The sequence below is a fragment of the Bufo bufo genome, chromosome 2 (assembly GCF_905171765.1).
Source record: "Bufo bufo chromosome 2, aBufBuf1.1, whole genome shotgun sequence".
Classification (NCBI taxonomy): domain Eukaryota; kingdom Metazoa; phylum Chordata; class Amphibia; order Anura; family Bufonidae; genus Bufo; species Bufo bufo.
The window spans coordinates 755898449-755918052 of record NC_053390.1 but is presented as its reverse complement, the minus strand read 5'-3'; the positions used below and the strand labels follow the sequence as shown (position 1 = coordinate 755918052).

General features: G+C 43.9%; 1 protein-coding gene across 1 annotated transcript in view; it reads left to right on the top strand.

Annotated features, from left to right (window-relative positions):
- TBC1D19 (TBC1 domain family member 19) overlaps positions 1–19604 on the top strand; it is a 197616-nt gene that overhangs the window by 123351 nt on the left and 54661 nt on the right. Inside the window, exon 14 of the mRNA XM_040419011.1 lies at positions 8531–8615. Within this exon, the coding sequence (XP_040274945.1) occupies positions 8531–8615 (85 nt within the window). The remainder of the gene's footprint in view (positions 1–8530; positions 8616–19604) is intronic.

Genomic DNA, 19604 nt, shown 5'->3' with positions numbered 1-19604 from the left:
TGAATGCCTGAGAAGAGTCATGGTTATTCATGAGTTTCTGTTCTCCCCACCATCTACTGAGATTGACAGTCTCCTCAGTTTTCTCCCAAGGAGAGCACTGCCAATAATCATCAGGTAGCGAAGATAGCAGGAACTCCTCAATAACCAAGGCTCTTCTCAGATATCTTTTCCAGTCCCAGGCTGCAATGATTATGATGCTGGTTCGTCTGCAGCCACTTATTTTTAGCAAATGAGTGACACGGCTGAATTCAGGGATCCTGTCACCTTATGCTGCCCTCAATGAGGTGTAAGAATTTCACATAAGTTTAATTGCTGCATGAAAACAGCAGTAAGAATGTATTTGTTTATAATAAATGATCCACAATGTAGCCTTAAAGGAGTTCTCATTTGTCATGTAGACAAAGTTGTCCATATTGCCTCCTTTGCTGGCTTGATACATTTTTCCATCACATTACACACAGCTCATATCCAGGGTTTAAAGAGAAACTAAACATTTATAATAATTTTCCAATATGTTGTCCCTAATCCCCAAAAAAAAAAAAAAAATTCTAATATACTTTATTAATTTTCAATTTTTACTATACTTTTACATCCCTTAGGGTCCATTCACACATCGGTGTGTGTTTTGCGGATCCGCAAAACACGGACACTGGCAATGTGTGTTCCACATTTTGCGGACCACACATCGCCGGGACTTAATAGAACATAGAAAAACAAGGGTAAGCAGGCACACTCTAATCTGGGTACAATCAAGTAATTTATTTATAGTAAAATAAGATTGGTGGAGGTATAAAATTGATAAATATAGAGATGATAGAGGTAAAATTGTAATTAAAAAGATAGTCTTTTGGTAGAAAATATGAGTGGTGGGTGATCACCACTGGGTAATGAATACCCTGTAAAATATCTGGAAAAAAATCTGGAAAAAAGTTCTGGAAAAAATTAAAGTCTTTCATGCACTGTTATTCATATGATGGTGGCCACTGTTTAGAGGTAAAATTGAATAAAAGATATCTTATAAGATAAGGTAGTCCTTTATGGAGGTGAAGAAACGCTGAGCAGAGGATGATGGCTCTGTTTGTATAGTTTATGTAGATGTCAATTGCCGCACAGTCCGGGATAAATATTGCGCTGTTTCAATATATTTCTAATAAAGCAGCAGGCATGTACATATAGCTGTAATTCAAAGCTTTAGATAATATGTCATTTGTATTTCATATGCCAAGCTGTGGAGGGAAGAGGAGCTCTGAGTCTGAGTGCGGCATCCCGCACTGTCTCTGGCTACAGAGGTCACTTACCCTTCCTAGCGCTGGTTCTGTGTAATCCTCCGGCAGTGATCGGTGGTTCCTGGAAGGCTGTGTTGGTTCAGTCCTCTGAACATGCCAACTTAATAGAACATGCCTAATCTTGTCCCCAATTGCGGACAAGAATAGGACATGTTATATTTTTTTCGGGAACGGAATTGCTGACCCGGAAGTGCGGATCCGCAATTCCAGATCCGGGCAGCACATCGTGCAACCCCATAGACATGAATGGGTCCGTTCCGCAAAATGCGGAACAGAATTGCGGACGTGTGAATGGACCCTAAAGCGTCAGATCTCAGTACAACGCTGACAGCTCAGCGGAGTACAGAGTATACATTTTATGAATGGGCAGCAGCAGCGCAGGGAGTACGGGCAGGAGCGCACATTACTGCTCCTGCCCGTGCTCCCTGGACTATTACTAACTTTTGGCATAGCATAAGGGTACCCTGTACCCATGTACTATGTCAGGATTAGCGGAGCGGGCAACTGCTTCTGCCTGCTCTGCTAAGCTAAGAGAACTGCATGTCAGCTCTTAGCTTAGTGAAGCAGGCAGGAGCCCGCTCCGCTCAGCTAATCCTGGCATAGTACATGGGTACAGGGTACCCTTATGCTATACCAAAAGTTAGTAATAGTCCAGGGAGCACGGGCAGGAGCAGTAATGTGCGCTCCTGCCCGTACTCCCTGCGCTGCTGCCCACTCATAAAATGTGATCTCCGTACTCCGCTGAGCTGTCAGCAATGTACGGAGATCTGAGTTTTAAGCGCACACTTGAATGCTACGCTTTATGGATGTAAAAGTATAGTAAAAATTAATAAATAAAGTATATTAGAAAAATATTTTTTAGGGCATTAGGGACAACATATTAAAAATGATTATAAAAGTTTAGTTACTCTTTAAGACCACTATGCAGCGTATAATGTGTTGGAAAAAAATAAATCCAGCCAGCAAAGGAAGCAATATGGACAATCACAATACATTAGTAAGTGCTTTGTATTAGCTTTATGTACGTGATAAATGATGTTTGCTGAAGTGAGACAACCCCTTGAATCCAGATGCATCTCAATAATTTAGAATATCATCGAAAAGTTAATTTATTTCAGTAATTCAATTCCGAAAGTGAAACTCATATTATAAAGATTCATTACTCACAGAGGGATCTATTTCAAATATTTCTTTCTTTTAATGTTCATGATTATGGCCTACAGCTAATGAATACCCAAAAGTCAGTATTTGAGAAAATTTAAATATTATATAAGACCATTTAAAAAATGATTTTTAATACAGAAATGTTAGCCTACTGAAAAGTATGTACAGTGTATGCACTCAATAATTGGTCGAGGCTCCTTTTACATGAATTACTGCATCAATGCGGCGTGGCATGGAAGCGATCAGCCTGTGACACTGCTGAGGTGTTATGGAAGCCCAGGTTGCTTTGATAGTGGCCTTCACCTCATTTGCATTGTTGGGTCTGGTGTCTCTTATCGTCCTCCTGACAGAATCACATAGATTCTCCATGGGATTTAGGTCAGGCGAGTTTGCTGACCAATCAAGCACAGTGATACTCGGGGGCGGGCTGGGCCGGGGGGCAGGGAGGTAATTTCCCCCCAGATCGCTCTAAAAAAACGGCCGCTGTATTTTTTATTTTTTTATTCCTCAGGGCCGCACCGCCGATCACCACAGGCGGCGCAGCCCTGGATGTAATTGCGGCGGGCAGCAGTGGCGGCGGGCAGTAGGAGATGAGCGCTTCTATTGTGGAAGCGCTTATCTCCATATTCATCTGTATCGCCGTCCTCAGGACAGCGATACAGATGGCTGTGCTGTGGGGCAGGGGAGGGAGAGGCCTCTCCCTCCCCTGTTCTTCTGATAGGCTGCAGGCACTAATGCCTGCAGCCTATCAGAGGCCGGCTCAGGCAGCGCGATGACGTCATTATCATCGCGCCGCCTGTGTCGGGCAGCACACAGCAGGAACACAGGCCGGAAGAGGCCTGCATCGCTTCTGATGGAGGTAAGTATTAGTGTTTTGGTTTTTTTTCTTTGCGGGGGGAGCTGTCACTATGGCTATGAGGGAGCTGGCACTATGGCTATGAGGGAGCTGGCACTATGGCTATGAGGGAGCTGGCACTATGGCTATGAGGGAGCTGGCACTATGGCTATGAGGGAGCTGGCACTATCGCTATGGGGGAGCTGGCACTATGGCTATGGGGGAGCTGGCACTATGGCTATGGGGGAGCTGGCACTATGGCTATGGGGGAGCTGGCACTATGGCTATGAGGGAGCTGGCACTATGGCTATGGGGGAGCTGGCACTATGGCTATGGGGGAGCTGGCACTATGGCTATGGGGGAGCTGGCACTATAGGGGGAGCTGGCACTAAGAGGGCTGACACTATGGGGGGGCTGACACTATGGGGGGGCTGGCACTATGGGGGGCTGACACTATGGGGGGCGGCTGGCACTATGGGGGGAGCTGGCACTATGGGGGCATTTCTTACTGGCACATTATGGGGGGCACCATGGGGGAGAGGAGCACTATGGGGGTATCTGGAGGCTCTAAAGGGGCTTTTTTTAATTATTGGCACATTATGGGGGGCACTATAGGGGAGAGCGGCACTATGGGGCATTATTTGGGGGCACTATGGGGGAGTGGAGCACTATTGGGGCATATGGTGGCACTAAGAAGGGGCATTTTTTACTGGCATATTGTGGGGGAGAGGAGCACTATAGGGGCATCTGCTGGGGGCACTAAGAAGGGGCATTTTTTTACTGGCATATTATGGGGGACACTATGGGGAAGGGGGAGAGGAGCACTATGAGGGCATTTACTGGGGCACTATATAGGGGTATTTAATACTGGCATACATTATGGGGACATTAGCTCAACTGCGGGCACTAAGCGGGCGTATTTCATGTACTGTCATATTATAGGGAGAATTAGTACTACTAGGGGGTATTATGGGGAGCTTTACTACTACTGGGGGGCTATGAGGAACATGATTACTAGGGCACTATAGGGGCATTATTACTACTAAGTGTGCTCTGGCAGAGAATTATTTCTATTGGTGGCATTTTGGGGAGCACTGTTACTTTGGGGGCACCCTGGCATAGTATCGGCTTAGCACAATTATTTTTGGGGGACATTATCTTTATACTATTAGTGTCTGGGTGCAGTTATTTTTTGAGCACTGTGTGCCAATAATTTTTTAAGGGGGCACTATCTGTGTGGTAGTAATATTTCCAGGGTGACTGTTTCTGCAGTATAGTATTGGGGGCATAGCAGGCACAGTATTGGGGCACTATCTGTGTGGTAGCAGTATTTCCAGGGGGACTGTTTCTGCAGTATAGTATTGGGGGCATAGCGGGCACAGTATTGGGGCACTATCTGTGTGGTAGCAGTATTTCCAGGGGGACTGTTTCTGCAGTATAGTATTGGGGGCATAGCGGGCACAGTATTGGGGCACTATCTGTGTGGTAGCAGTATTTCCAGGGGGACTGTTTCTGCAGTATAGTATTGGGGGCATAGCGGGCACAGTATTGGGGCACTATCTGTGACATCACTGGATGTAAGAGGTATGAGGCGCTATGTAGGAGAGGAGATGCTCCGGCTCCTCCCCCTGCCATTTGCAGAAGGAGGATTCAGAGCTGGGTGAGGACGGCGAAAGGGGGCAGCAGGCCACGGGCGGGTGGCAGATGGTGGGGGGAACCACAAGCCTTGAGCAGGATCTGGGGAGGGAGGAGCTTCCTGGCTGTAGCCTGCTGTTTATTGTATAATGTGAAGCAGGCAGTGCAGCCAGGACAGGTCTCCCCTCTCCGTATGATGTGTAGAGACAGGCCTCAACAATAGAATGTCAGCTGTATAGTGTTTGTTGGGAGTGGCCTATTATATGTAGGAGGGGCGTTTAATAATGGGCGTGGCTAAAATGGGCCACTTGACTGGATTTGCCCCCCCAGGACTAAGGCTGCCAGCCCTCCCCTGGCAAACCATCGCTGAGTGTGGAAACCTCACACTTGACCTCAAGCAACTTGGATTGTGTGCCTATCCACTCTTCCTCCAGACCCTAGGACCAAATAAAATGCAAAATTTACTTTCACCTGAAAACAGGACTTTGGACCACTAAGCAGCAGTCCAGTCCTTTTTCTCCTTAGCCTAGGTAAGAAGCTTCTGATATAAATATTATGCTATGATTCTTGACTTTTTATACATTTCTCCTCACCCCCTTGCAGTGAAGGGAATGGGCAAGACTGTCAGGAGGCCGGTGATCCATAAAATTAATTTTTAAGATAATTTGTTGCTTGCTTTTAATGTTAACTTTAATGTGAAAGGCTTTGATATGCAGTCATATGCATTGAAAGGGACTGCATTGTCTCAGGATGACTTAGTAGCAGCGCAGTATTAGTAATATCTCCCTAAAAACATCACCTGTCCAGCAGTAGGCTTTAGGCTGGACTGATTCTCAGTGCTTTGTGCACATACTGCGATAGGATCCTATAACACATACTTCACAGTCTGTATGGGAAATGATATGAAGAGTTTGATGGGATCAGAAACATGGGCATATCCGCTACTATGCTAATGGGAACCCGTATCCAAGTTAGGGTTGCACCAGGTATCGAATTCTCAATACTTTTTTGATACTTTGGTGTTTGGTTCGATTGTCATTTTTTCGATACTAAGCTGCGCTATTTCACAGCTGAGTATATGTCACTATCCGAGAACATGACTCATGCACAGCACATCACACGTCATGTACTCATAAGCAGCCGCACAGTGGAGAAGGAGGGAGAGTGTCCCTTCCTCCTCCCTGCGATGCACTGGCCACTGCCACCAATGTAAAAGCCCAATGGGGCAGTGTCAGGGAGGGAGAGGGGAGAATAGGAGAGCAGGGGAGAGAGAAACTTACTGTTGTGCTGGATGCTGACCTTTGATGATGTCATCGCTATGTGACATCCACTTGTTACTGGTGACATGGTTATGACATCGAGACAGGTCCTTTAACTTTCAACATCAAGGAGGATTTTGCTGCAGGAAAAGTTTCCTGCTGTTTTTACAGGTATGTTTCTCGTGCTGTATGACTGTATTAATGTGAGACACAGGGTCTTATTACTAGTACCTCCATGTGCCTCACACTAGTCATGTACCTCATATAATAAGCTACATGGGGTTAATGATGGTGTCACTTACTATTAATATGAGGCACATGAAGGTTCAAGGAGGTTCAGGTTATTTTTTATTTTTTTTTACATGGTGTTCAATGGTATCAAGTAATGCAATACCTTTTCTTGGTTTCAAAATCTAATCAAAATGTTGGCATTGTTACAACTAATCCAAGTACAAGTAAGGTGCAGCTAGTAATCACAGTGGATGATGAAAGATGATTAAAGGGGTAGTGTAACTTTATTTTAGAACTCTGGGACCGAGCAGTGGTATAGAAGACAGGGGACAGCATGGAGGTGCTATTGCTGTTGGTCTTGGAGCCCCATTCCAAGTTTTGCTATTGGGCCCCTTTGGTTGGTTGTTTGGGTCCCGACACAAGTTCATGTTTTTTTATGCAGTTTTTAAAGTCCAAACCAGGAGTGGATTGAAAAAAGTAGAGAAGTTGTATCTGTCCTTAATACATTCTCTCCTAATATGATCTACACCTGATTTTGGCTTCAAAAAACGCCTCAAAAAGCTTGAAGGTGTGTCAGCACCTGAAGGTGTGTTTGAATCACCTGAGGATGTACATAGGTGTTTCCTAATGTTCTGAGAAAGCTCTTGTCACGCTCTAGTGTGGGAAGGAAACCCCACACCAAACATAGGAGGGAAAGGGAAAAGGAAATAAGGCCTGAAAACTTAGGGACGGAAGATGGACATCTCCTAGTGAAAACTCTAATCAAAGCCCGGACTGACTACCAGTATGAACATACCCCAGAGGTAGGTGAGTTCATACACAGGAATACCTAATGTCCTATCTAACCCTAAAGAACCCTGGTACTAGTGACATAAATGAGACATCCTGTTCCTGCAAAAGGAAGGATGAACAGGTGTCTCCCTAAGGCCTAATGCAAAACAACAAAGAAATGCAAAACAGAGAAAAGCATAAATACAAAGGGAAAGGTAACACTTAACTTCCAAGAAGCTACGGCAGCACCAGGAACTCAGCCGAGATCCAAACACCAGCTATCCACAGGTCCAACTGAAGCTATAAACCACACAGCATTGTGGGAGAGACAACTATAAATAGGGAAAGTTAAATGACCACAATAGCAACACCTGGAGGTTAAGGCTGTGGCCAGTACCAGAAACAACTCAGAGGCCTATTGATCCATAAGGTAAACATGTCAAATTAAACCACGTGTTGCCAGTCTCAAAGATCTCCTGCCACTCACGGTCGCAGGGACGTCCGTATGTCTCGTGACAGCTCTGTGTGCTATACTGCATTCTTTCTTTCTCTCAATGGAGAGATCACATTGGTACATGGGTATGTGTGCTATGTACATTGCGTTTGTGGCTTTTGTCAGAGGTATATGCTGTTATATGGAGGCCTGTGACACATGGTGGCTTCCATCAGCCATCGTTAAAAAAAAAAAAAAAAGTATATATATATATTTTTTTTTATAGTTTGCAGTGGGCCTCTGTATAGGAGCTTTCTTACGCGCTTTCCTATACAGTTAAAAATACTGTATGCCTACATTTACAACCCTGATCAAGGACTTAAGTGCTTTGTTTTGACCTATGTCAGGAAAGTGGGAGCCTATAGGAACTTTAACGTATACGCTTGGAGCTTTTTCTGTCATACATATCACACATGATGCGCAAACGCAGAATACATTAGACCTAATTAAGCTAAACTCTTTTTTTTTTGACCGATGAAACCAATTGCATCACAGAAATAAAGGTTGCTTAGCAGCAGTTTTGTCGTCTTTTCATAGACCTGAACACAACGGAACATGATGTAGCCACGAAAATGACCGTTTTAAAGATCATGCACTTAAATGAATGCCATATATAATAAAGCTCAAGGAACGAAAGGTCAGAAAGGGCATTCCTAATAGAACTCCTGTAAATATATGTGAGCTAGGAACCTGCTCCTCTAATTAGCTCACAATGGTGTTTTTCTGACTTTATCTTATTAGGTCTGCTCTTTAACATCTAGAAGAGCTCAGTGTGTTTCTACCTTATTAGCTGCATGCAAATCAAGCTTTTCATTTTGACTGTTCTTCTTTAACTATTTCACTTTTATTTCCCTAGGTCCTACTCTGCTTCTCCAGGGACACCTCTGTACTAGAACACTTTGCATACAACAGTGCTTCTCCTCCTAAGTCTTACATTCGAGGTAATTTGCCTCTTTTTTCACCATTTATTTTACAGGCTGTAGTATTTTGCATTAAACAGAAAAGAATATAAAATTAAATTTGTGGTTCTGGCATTTTTTTTTTTTCAGCGATTCATGGGATTTAACTGATCCACGATGAATGCTAAGAAATAATGTATGGGGCAAATAATTGATTTGTGCTTTGTCTAACCTTGGGTAACAGTTCGTTCAAATTACAAAATGTGTGAACATATTCAGTGACATACAAAATATCCTAGGCGTATAGTAATGCATATATGTATAATGTATACTAACACCAGCTATTTCCTGGAGCTCAGTTGCTTGACTCAGTCCTGAAATTATACAGGGTGGTCCAGGAAAAAGTAGCCCGCCTCCATCGATAGTACGCTAAGATGTAAGGGATCGCTCTCTCTCAGGGGTCTTCAATGACAGACTTTGCATAAACAGGGGGTTTAACACGTTAAGGACCCAGGACGAGAATGCTCGTCCTAAAGGACTGGTACTTGGTGCCACAGGACGAGCATTCTCGTCTTGCGGTCCTTCCTCCCCCCGCGATCAGCGGCAGAGATCTGGCTGTTACTGACAGCCGGATCCCCGCTGCATCCACCAGCAGATGTATTGTGCTGCATTGAAACAGGGATCAGACCCTGTAATAAAGTAAGTAAAGTAAAAAAAAATTGGGGAAATTGGGAAAAAAAGAAAAGTAGACATATTAAATATCGCCGTGTCCGTATCGACCAGCTCTATAAAAATATCACATGACCTAACCCCTCAGGTGAACACCGTCAAAAAAATAAAAATAAAAACTGTGCTTAAAAACGCAATTTGTTTGTCATCTTACATCACTAAAATTGCAACACCAAGCGATCAAAAAGGCGTATGCCCCCCAAAATAGTACCAATCTAACCGTCACCTCATCCCGCAAAAAATGAGTTCCTACCTAAGACAATCGCCTAAAAAATAAATAAAAAACTATAGCTCTCAGACTATGGAGACACTAAAACATGATTTTTTTTGATTCTTTTATTGTGTTAAATGTAAAAAAAAAAATTATAAAAGAAAAGTAGACATATTAGGTATCGCTGCTTCCGTAACTACCTGCTTTATAAAAATGCCACATGACCTAACCCCTCAGGTGAACACTGTAAAAAAAAAAAAAAAAAGTGTCAAATTTTTTTTTCTCACCTTACATCACAAAAAGTGTAATAGCAAGCGATCAAAAAGTCGTATACACCCCAAAATAGTGCCAATCAAACTATCATCTCATCCTGCAAAAAATGAGCCCCTACCTAAGACGGTCGCCCAAGAAATAAAAAAAATATCTCAGACTATGGAGACATAAAAACATGATTTATTTTTTTGTTTCAAAAATTATATTATGTCAAACTTAAATAAAAAAAAGTATACATATTAGGTATTGCTGCATCCATAATAACCTGCTGTATAAAAATATCACATGACCTAACCCCTCAGGTGGACACTCTAAAAAAAAATTTTTTTTTTTAAAGTCTCCCAAAAAAAAAAAACTGTCTTTGAGACTATAGACACTAAAAAAATCTTTTTTTTTCAAAGATGCTTTATTATGTAAAACTGAAACAAACAACCCAAAAAAGTTGTCATATATGGTATTGTCGCGTCCATAACAACCTTCTCTATAAAATTACTACATGATCTAACCTGTTATATGAACATTGTAAATTAAAAAAAAAAAAAACTATGCCAAAACAGCTATTTTTTGTTACCTTGCCTCACAAAAATTGTAATATAGTGCAACCAAAAAATCATATATACCCTAAAATAGTACCAACAAAACTGCCACCTTATCTCATAGTTTCCAAAATGGGGTCTTTTTTTTGAGTTTCTACTCTAGGGGTACATCAGGGGATCTTAAAATGAGATACGGCAGCTTAAAATTATTCCAGTGAAATCTGCCTTCCAAAAACCATATTGCGTTTCTTTCTTTCTGCGCCCTGCCGTGTGGCCGTACAGCAGTTTACGACCACGTATGGGGTGTTTCTGTAAACTACTGAATTAGGGTAATAAATATTGAGTTTTGTTTGGCTGTTAACCCTTGCTTTGTTAGCAGAATTTTTTTATTAAAATGTAAAATCTGCCAAAAATGTGAAATTCTAAAATTTACCAAAAATTTGAAATTCTGAAATTTCATTTCAATTTTCCATTAATTCTTGTGGAACACCTAAAGGGTTAACAAAGTTTGTAAAATCAGTTTTGAATACCTTGAGGGGTGTAGTTTCTAAAATGGGGTAATTTTTTGGGTGGTTTCTATTATATAAGCCTCACAAGGTGACTTCAGACCTGAACGAAAAACGTATGAAAAATTTCAAGATTTGCTTCTAAACTTCTAAGCCTTATAACGTCCCCAAAAAATAATATGTCATTCACAAAATGATCCAAACATGAAGTAGACATATGGGGAATGTAAAGTAATAACTATTTTTGGAGTTATTACTATCTATTATAAAAGTAGAGAAATTGAAATTTGCTACTTTTTCCAAATTTTGGGTAAATTAAAATAAATAAATTTATAAATAAAAATGACATTATTTGACTCAATTTTACCACTATCATGAAGTACAATATGTGACGAGAAAACATAAGTTATTACCACATAAAGTGACACATGTCAGATTTGCAAAAAATTTCATGGTCCTTAAAGGGTTACTGCAGTTTGTTTAAACTGATGATCTATCCTCTGGATAGATCATCAGCTGTTTGAGAATGCAGTGGTGATCCAGGAGCCGCCGTGGCCTTCTCACTGTTTACCGCAGGCCCAGTGACGTCACGACTAGTATCAACTGGCCTGAGCAGGGCTAAGCTCTGTCTACTTGAATGGGGCTTAGCCGCGCCCAGGCCATTGAAACTAGTCGTGACGTCACTGTGCCTGCAGTAAACAGTGAGAAGGCCGCGGCGCTCCTGGATCGCCGCTGCCTTCTCAAACAGCTGATCGGCGGGGGTCCCAGGTGTAGGACCCCTGCCGATCATCAGTTTAAACAAACTGCAGAACCCCTTTAAGGTGAAAAATGGCAAGGTCCTTAAGGTGTTAAGTCCAAAAGGGGCTTTATTTTGGTACTTTAGCACCAGCACAAAACATAAACAAAGCAAAATAAACACCTGCCCGTATAGGCACTACCTAATACATAGGTCGTCTCTACCTCCCCTATAGAGCACAGTTCACACCCAGGGTAAGATCCGGCAGCCTTGTGGCCCCCAGCCCTCCTGGCTGAAACCACCCATAGCCTCTGCAGGCTTCCTTTACCAAGTCCTCTCTAGACTCCTACACGGAGGGTTGGTTTATCACCCAGTGTTTAAACCCAGATGGCCTCACCTGTAGTGAAATAGGGTTGTGGACTGAAATATCCACCCCCTCTACACCTCTATTATGTATGAGGCCTGTCACTGCCTCACATTACCCACATGTCACAAAAGATGGTGAAAGTGGTCCCCATTCAGGTCTCTGCATCTTTGGGCACATCGGATTATGTTGGCTGATACTTCTTGTGATGCTACAGATAGTGTTTGTGATGTTCTCCTTAAGTTCATCCAGGGAATGTGGATTGTCAGCGGACACTTTCTTTTGAATTTACCCACAGATAAAAATCACATGTGGACAAGTCTGGGGCAGGTGATGGCCATAACCCCTGCTCACAGTTCGCTCCTCCGTAAACAGTTCATTAACGCATCCAAGTGAGGTGTGGTATGTTGTCCCATCTTGTCGGAAAAAGCAGGACATTTTTTCTTTGTGTTAGTTGGTTGTAAAACGGTTTAAAAATGTCCAGGTAAATTGCGGTATTCACAGTTGATTTGAAAGAAATTGGGCCCATTATTAATGCTCCTGACACTGCGCACCAAACGCCAATCTTCTGGGTTGTGAAGTGGTGTTTCATGAGTCAAAAAGGGATTTTTAGCGGACCAGTACCTCGTATTCTGGGAATTTACGTGACCTCATAAATGAAACCAAGCTTCGTCCATCATAAAGTACAGCAATGAGTCCAAATGTCTGTCAGCAACCAAGTCCAGTAATTTCCGCGTTTAGCTTTGTCAGACTCTTTCAGTTCCTGCAGACTGCCAAGAACTAAATGACAACCCCCCCAAACCGATGTCTTCCCGTATACCTGAATAAAGACAAGGCAACTTGTTTTGTTGGAGTGAGGGTCGGTCACAGTTTTATTTTTTTATTGCTCTTACAAAATTCACCAAAAGTTTATTCAAATTCCAAAGCTGCTTCCAGGAGGATAAGAAGCGGTATGCCAACCACTGTCTCCACAGTGGGCAAGTCCGCCTTCTCCTCTGCTCCTATTATTCACTCCTAAAACAACCTCCACAGAGGGCGCGCCGACCCCCAAAGTACGTCTAGCTCTCTACTGCGCTCGCATCTCTGGCCACACAACAATAACATAAAAGTAAATTGGTTGGGCTTCACTCGCTGTCCAGTCTGTGAGTTGCTTCGGTGGAGTGGATATAATCCAAATAAACAATAGTAGAGAGATACCACTGCACACTCTGGGTTAACATGAAAATAAAATTATTTTATTGTGACATATCCTCCAATGAATACATAGGTAAATACGGAAGAATTTTTGTGACTCCAAATCTTGACGTTTCGGTCACTTCAGACCTTGGTCACGTAAGTCACTAATGAAGAAATGAACAGAAATTCATTAGTTAGGAGTAAAAGGTTACATTTTATAATAAGGTAGTCATATGGCTATATAGAACAGAAAACAGATATGTGAAAGAGATTGGAAAATACAGGTCAAGGCCTATATGGATGTATTGATGAGTGGCTATTAAAGTTAGAGCCATAGTTCAAAATCTGGGCTGAAGAGGCAAAGGTTGCTATGGTGTATAATGCACCCATGATGGAAAGATATATGATATACTATATAAAGTAGATGTCCCAAAATGGTGTATATCAAAAGGTTATATATGAGATATACAGTTGATGTCACAAAAGTTATAAGTAAGCCATGGATAACTCTGTGTGTCATTTTTTTAAATCAGGATGATCTTTTTTCCCCTTGTTAGGTTATCCTTGGCTTACTTTATAACTTTTGTGACATCAACTGTATATCTCATATATAACCCACTGGAATGACCAGGGGATCTGGCTCCTGGACCACGCTGACCTGACTGGCCCCGCGGGACGACCTTCTGGCCGAGTGTGTAGGCTCCCGCCTCTGATGTGATGGAGACCTGCCAGAGCTGGCGCTGCAGGAACTGATGTCAGAAGAGGAAGGCAACTGCCACAGATAGGACCTGGAGCGGACCGAACTGAACTCCCGCCGTGGAGGATCTCGAACGATGGCGGGAACATCTGTGCCTGTGAAATTCCGACCTGCGCCTACCACGGCAATCGGAGCAACAAGCGGGGGAGTGGAATTGCTTCCGCGGACCATCTAAGGGCACAGCCTGAGCCAGAGGAAAGGACATGACAGGCGGCTGAGTGGGGGGTACACCTGCCGGCATGTATGTGGAGGGTGTCGTTAATGGCCTGTGGAGGGGCTGTAATGGGGGGACGAAGGAGGTTAAATTTAACTCATTGGTGGCCAGTGCAGCATCCCCAGCAGTCTACATGGCAGCAGCAGTGGGGGCAGCAAGCTCCTCAGCAGAGGAGGAGGCAGAGGGGAGATTGCCCATAGCTGTGGACAAAGCAGGGGGAGATATAACAGCAGAGCTAAGCGCCGAGGAGCGGGAGCGCAAGAGGCAGGGGGCGGGGCCACAGGGCACGTGGCTAGAAGAGCTCCCGTCAGGCGCGTTGATCAGAGCACCTTTGCCTTAACAGTACCTAGGAGAGCCACCTTATTAATATTCATGAATAATACACCGGTCTTAGTTGCCCATAGCAACCAATCATAGCTCAGCTTTCAGTTCCTACAGGACTCTGGAAAAATGAAAGCTGAGCTCTGATTAGTTGCTATGGACTACTAGGGCAGATTTACTATTAGGCAGTTTGATATGGACATTTTGGAGGCTGGCTACTTTTTTGTGGGCCACCCTGTACTTACAAACTGTGTTCCTGAGATCCTCTGCTCTTGCAAGTCTTTGTGCTATACTCTCTGCATACTTTTCAATAGTTATGGAAGCTGTAGCTTGGCAAAGAGCAGATCTTGTCTCTCTTCCAGTTGTTTCCACCTGTGTTCTAGTTCCAGAACTCAGTATCAGAATGTAGAGGAAACATAGCTACAGAGCACCAGCTAACGGTGTGGTTCTGGAAATTACTGCTGCTACCTTAGAAACATGCAGCAGTGGTTGTTTTTTCTGTCTACTACAGTATAAACCCTTATCCTGTTAATTGGGCAAGTTAGGTGTGTTTTATGATATCTTGGCCCCTCAATGACTGTTGTATGTGGAAAATATTGTTAAAACTAGTCATTGATTCCAAAGCCTCCAAAATGTCATCAGAAAATAACAAAAGCAGTATTAAATAAAAATAAAGATGTACAAAAAATGGTGCACTACAATGGTAAATGCAATTGACAATATATGGCTAAACCCTCACACTGATATTAAAATTAGACTTTCACCAATATATTCTTATATCAAGAACATACTGGAGCCCGCGCACCCCGTCAAGGTATCTCAAAGTGGCACAGGACCTAACGCTAACCTAACTGGTCATATGGGCAATTACACTGGCATAAGGTCCGACACACAGCGAACAACTCCCAGTTACATCCAGCATGAAATCACACATATAATGGGAGGAGGGAGGAGGCTATGAGTCCCACCTACCACCGACTCATGTAACGCAAGCCGCACAGGTGCCCTTGAATGTTACCCATAGATCAAAATCAAGGCACATTCAAACCTGGAGTTGTCACACTTCCAGGCGTGCATGTACAAACATGTTTGTTTTTAAATAAAAATAAGCAAATAAATAACAGATATAGCAACACCTTACATATAGAAGTCAAGAGTACCTGGAAACTTTTCCTGTTTTTTAGTATTATTTAGTTACAGCAGAACATACAGTAATATAGTTGCTAAAAAAAAAAGCCATCCATACAGTTCCATCTATTATCTTGCAGACTTAATCCTGAATAATGCAAAAAACCTTATGAGCTAGAAGCCAATTTTCATCTTATGAAAAGCATCCTCTAAATCAGAATAAACACCCCCATTCGGGTTTGGCCAACAGTCTAATGTGTGTCCGATTTATGTCGGGGGCGAGAAGGATCGGATGAAGTGAATATTTTTGCCCAATCCTTTTGTTTTCCTCGATCATAAGCCTCCACCAGAGATGTCTTACGTCAGCTTTCTCCCCTCTCCCCATACACATTCAGCCGAACTGACCTTGTATGTACAGTATATGGGGAAGTCAGGAGAGATAACTGTCAGACCATCATTCAGCTGCTATTGAATGTATATGGCAACCTTAACTCCCTGGGTCAACAACCTATGTCTAGAATTCTAGTATATAATCTTTAATATTATTACACTCCAGAAATACATCCAGGCCTCTCTTGAACTCTTTTAGTGAACTCACCATCACCACCTCCTCAGGCAGAGAGTTCCATAGTCTCACTGCTCTTACCGTAAAGAATCCTCTTTGTAGATGGAGAAACCTTCTTTCCTCTAGATGTGCAGGATGCCCCTTGTTATGGTCACAGTACATAGATTGTACATAGATGATGGGAGAGTTCTCTGTATAGCCCTTTGATACACAGTGAGGACCAGACATATTTGAACACCCTGCTATTTTGCAAGTTCTCCCACTTAGAAATCATGGAGGGGTCTGAAATTCACATTGTAGGTGCATTCCCACTCTGAGAGACAGAATAAAAAAAATAATTCAGGAAATCACACTGTATGATTTTTAAAGAATTTATTTGTCTTGCACTGATAAACATAAGTATTTGAACACTTGAGAAAATCAGTGTTAATATTTGGTACAGAAGCCTTTGTTTGCAATTACAGAGGTCAAACGTTTTCTGTAGTTGACGAGGTTTGCACACACTACAACAGGAATTTTGGCCCACTCCTCCACCCAGATCTCCTCTAGATCTGTCAGGTTTCGGGGCTGTCGCTGAGCAACACGGAGTTTCAGCTCCCTCCAAAGATGTTCTATTAGATTTAGGTCTGGAGACTGGCTAGGCCACTCCAGAACCTTGATATGCTTCTTACGGAGCCACTCCTTGGTTATCCTGGCTGTGTGCTTCAGGTCGTTGTCATGTTGGAAGACCCAGCCACAACCCATCTTCAATGCTCTGACTGAGGGAAGGAGGTTGTTGCTCAAAATTTCACAATAAATGGCCCCGATCATCCTCCCCTTCGCAGAAAAGCACCCCTAAAGCATGATGTTACCACCCCATGCTTCACAGTAGGGAAGGTGTTCTTGGGATGCAACTCATCCTTCTTTTTCCTCCAAACACGACTAGTGAAGTTTAAACCAAAAAGTTCTTCTTTGGTCTCATCTGACCACATGACTTTCTCCCATGCCTCCTCTGGATAATCCAGATGGTCATTGGCAAACTTCAGACCTTCCATGCAATGCATGATTTGAAACGATGACAGCGTAGTGTTCTACCGACAGTGACCATAAGTGTGGTCCCAGCTCTCTTCATGTCATTGACCAGCTCCTCCCTTGTAGTTCTGGGCTGATTCCTCACCTTTCTTATAATCCGTGATACCCCACGAGGTGAGATCTTGCATGGAGCCCCAGTCCGAGGGAGACTGACAGTCGTCTTTAGCCTCTTCCATTTTCTAACAATTGCTCAGTTGATCTATTTTCACCAAGCTGCTGTCACGGCTGTATGTGAGCAACAAGAGCATGCACAGAAAATAGAGCTACTGACCGGACCCAAACTAGGGAGGATAAAGGGTTACCCCTGTCAGACCCTCGAAAGCTCTCCCTATGCTGCTAAGCCCATGCCCGGATCCAAATGGTGGAAGGAGGCATGCCCGCGTACCTAAGACTGATGACCACTGTAACCCCTACAATAGTGGAAGGGGCACGGCCACCGGTGCCCTGCTCAGTATATGGAGGGAACCGTGGTCGCCTCGGATCCAGTCAGAAAACACACAGATACAAAACAATGTCTGCACACTTAGCTGAAGGGGCTGCAGCCGCAGTGAAGACGGATCCAAAGACAGGCTGGCAATATCCGGAGTACTTGCTGCAGCAGAACACAGGTCCAGTGAAAGGATAGCATGCAAGGGAAGATACTCAAGCAAGAGCTACAACCCAAATGAGAAATATAATCCACACCTACAATAGGAGGAGGGGGAATATAAAGGCAGGGAAATCAAACGCAGCTGGGAGGAAGGAAACAGAAAACTCCTCCCAGCTCTAGTAGTGACATCATCACAGGGGTGGAGAAACAGAGCTGTGAGAACGTCCCAAAGCTCTGGTAGTGACAGTACCCCCCCCCCTCTACGGGTGGACTCCGGACACCCAGGACCCACCTTCTCAGGATGAGCCCTATGAAATGCCCTGATGAGGCGAGTGGCTTTAATGTCCGACACCGGAACCCACATCCTCTCCTCAGGACCATAACCCTTCCAATGAACGAGGTACTGGAGAGAACTGCGGACAATGCGAGAGTCCACAATTCTGGAAACCTCAAACTCCAGATTGCCATCAACCAAAATCGGAGGAGGAGGCAAAGAGGAGGGTACCGTGGGCTGGACATATGGTTTTAAGAGAGATCTGTGAAATACATTATGTATCTTCCAAACCCGTGGAAGATCAAGACGGAAGGCAACAGGATTGATGACTGACAAGATTTTATAAGGCCCAATAAACTTGGGACCCAATTTCCAGGAGGGAACTTTCAGTTTAATATTTCTTGTAGACAACCACACCAGATCACCCACACTCAGGTTCGGACCAGGCACACGTCTCTTATCAGCCACACGCTTATACTTCTCACTCATCTTTTTAAGATTACTCTGAATCTTTTGCCAAATGGTAGACAAAGACGAGGAAAATCTCTCCTCCTCAGGTAAACCAGAAAGAGCCCCTCCCGAGAATGTCCCAAACTGCGGATGGAACCCATATGCACCAAAGAATGGCGACTTATCAGAAGATTCCTGACGACGGTTGTTCAGAGCAAACTCAGCAAGAGGGAGAAATGAACACCAATCCTCCTGGTTCTCTGCCACGAAACAGCGCAAATATGTCTCCAGATTCTGATTGAGGCGCTCAGTCTGACCATTCGACTGCGGGTGAAAAGCAGAAGAGAAGGACAGTCGAACCCCCAGGCGAGAACAGAAAGCCTTCCAGAACCTGGACACAAACTGCGTGCCTCTATCAGAAACAATATCAGAGGGAATGCCATGCAATTTAACAATATGGTCGACAAAAGCTTGCGCCAACGTTTTAGCATTGGGTAAACCAGGGAAAGGTACGAAATGAGCCATCTTGCTAAAACGGTCCACCACCACCAGGATCACCGACTTCCCTGAGGAACGAGGAAGATCCGTGATAAAGTCCATGGACAGGTGTGTCCAAGGACGGGAAGGTATGGGTAACGGGAGAAGGGAACCTGAAGGCCGTGAACGAGGGACCTTAGCGCGAGTGCACGTCTCACAAGCAGCCACAAAACCCTCCACCGACTTACAAAGAGCCGGCCACCAAAATCTCCGAGCAATGAGATCTACCGTGGCTCTACTCCCGGGGTGACCAGCAAGAACAGTATCATGATGCTCCTTGAAGAGTTTGTGACGTAGCTCAAGAGGCACAAACAACTTCCCAGAAGGACAACGGGCAGGTGCCTCAGTCTGGGCAGCCTGGACCTCGGGCTCCAAATCCGAATATAGAGCAGAAACAACTACCCCCTCCGCCAAAATGGGACCCGGGTCCTCGGAGTTTCCTCCTCCCGGAAAACAGCGAAAGAGAGCATCAGCCTTCACATTTTTGATCCCAGGGCGGAATGTGACGACAAAATTGAATCTGGAGAAGAACAGAGACCATCTGGCCTGTCTCGGATTCATACGCCTGGCCGACTCCAAGTATGCCAGATTCTT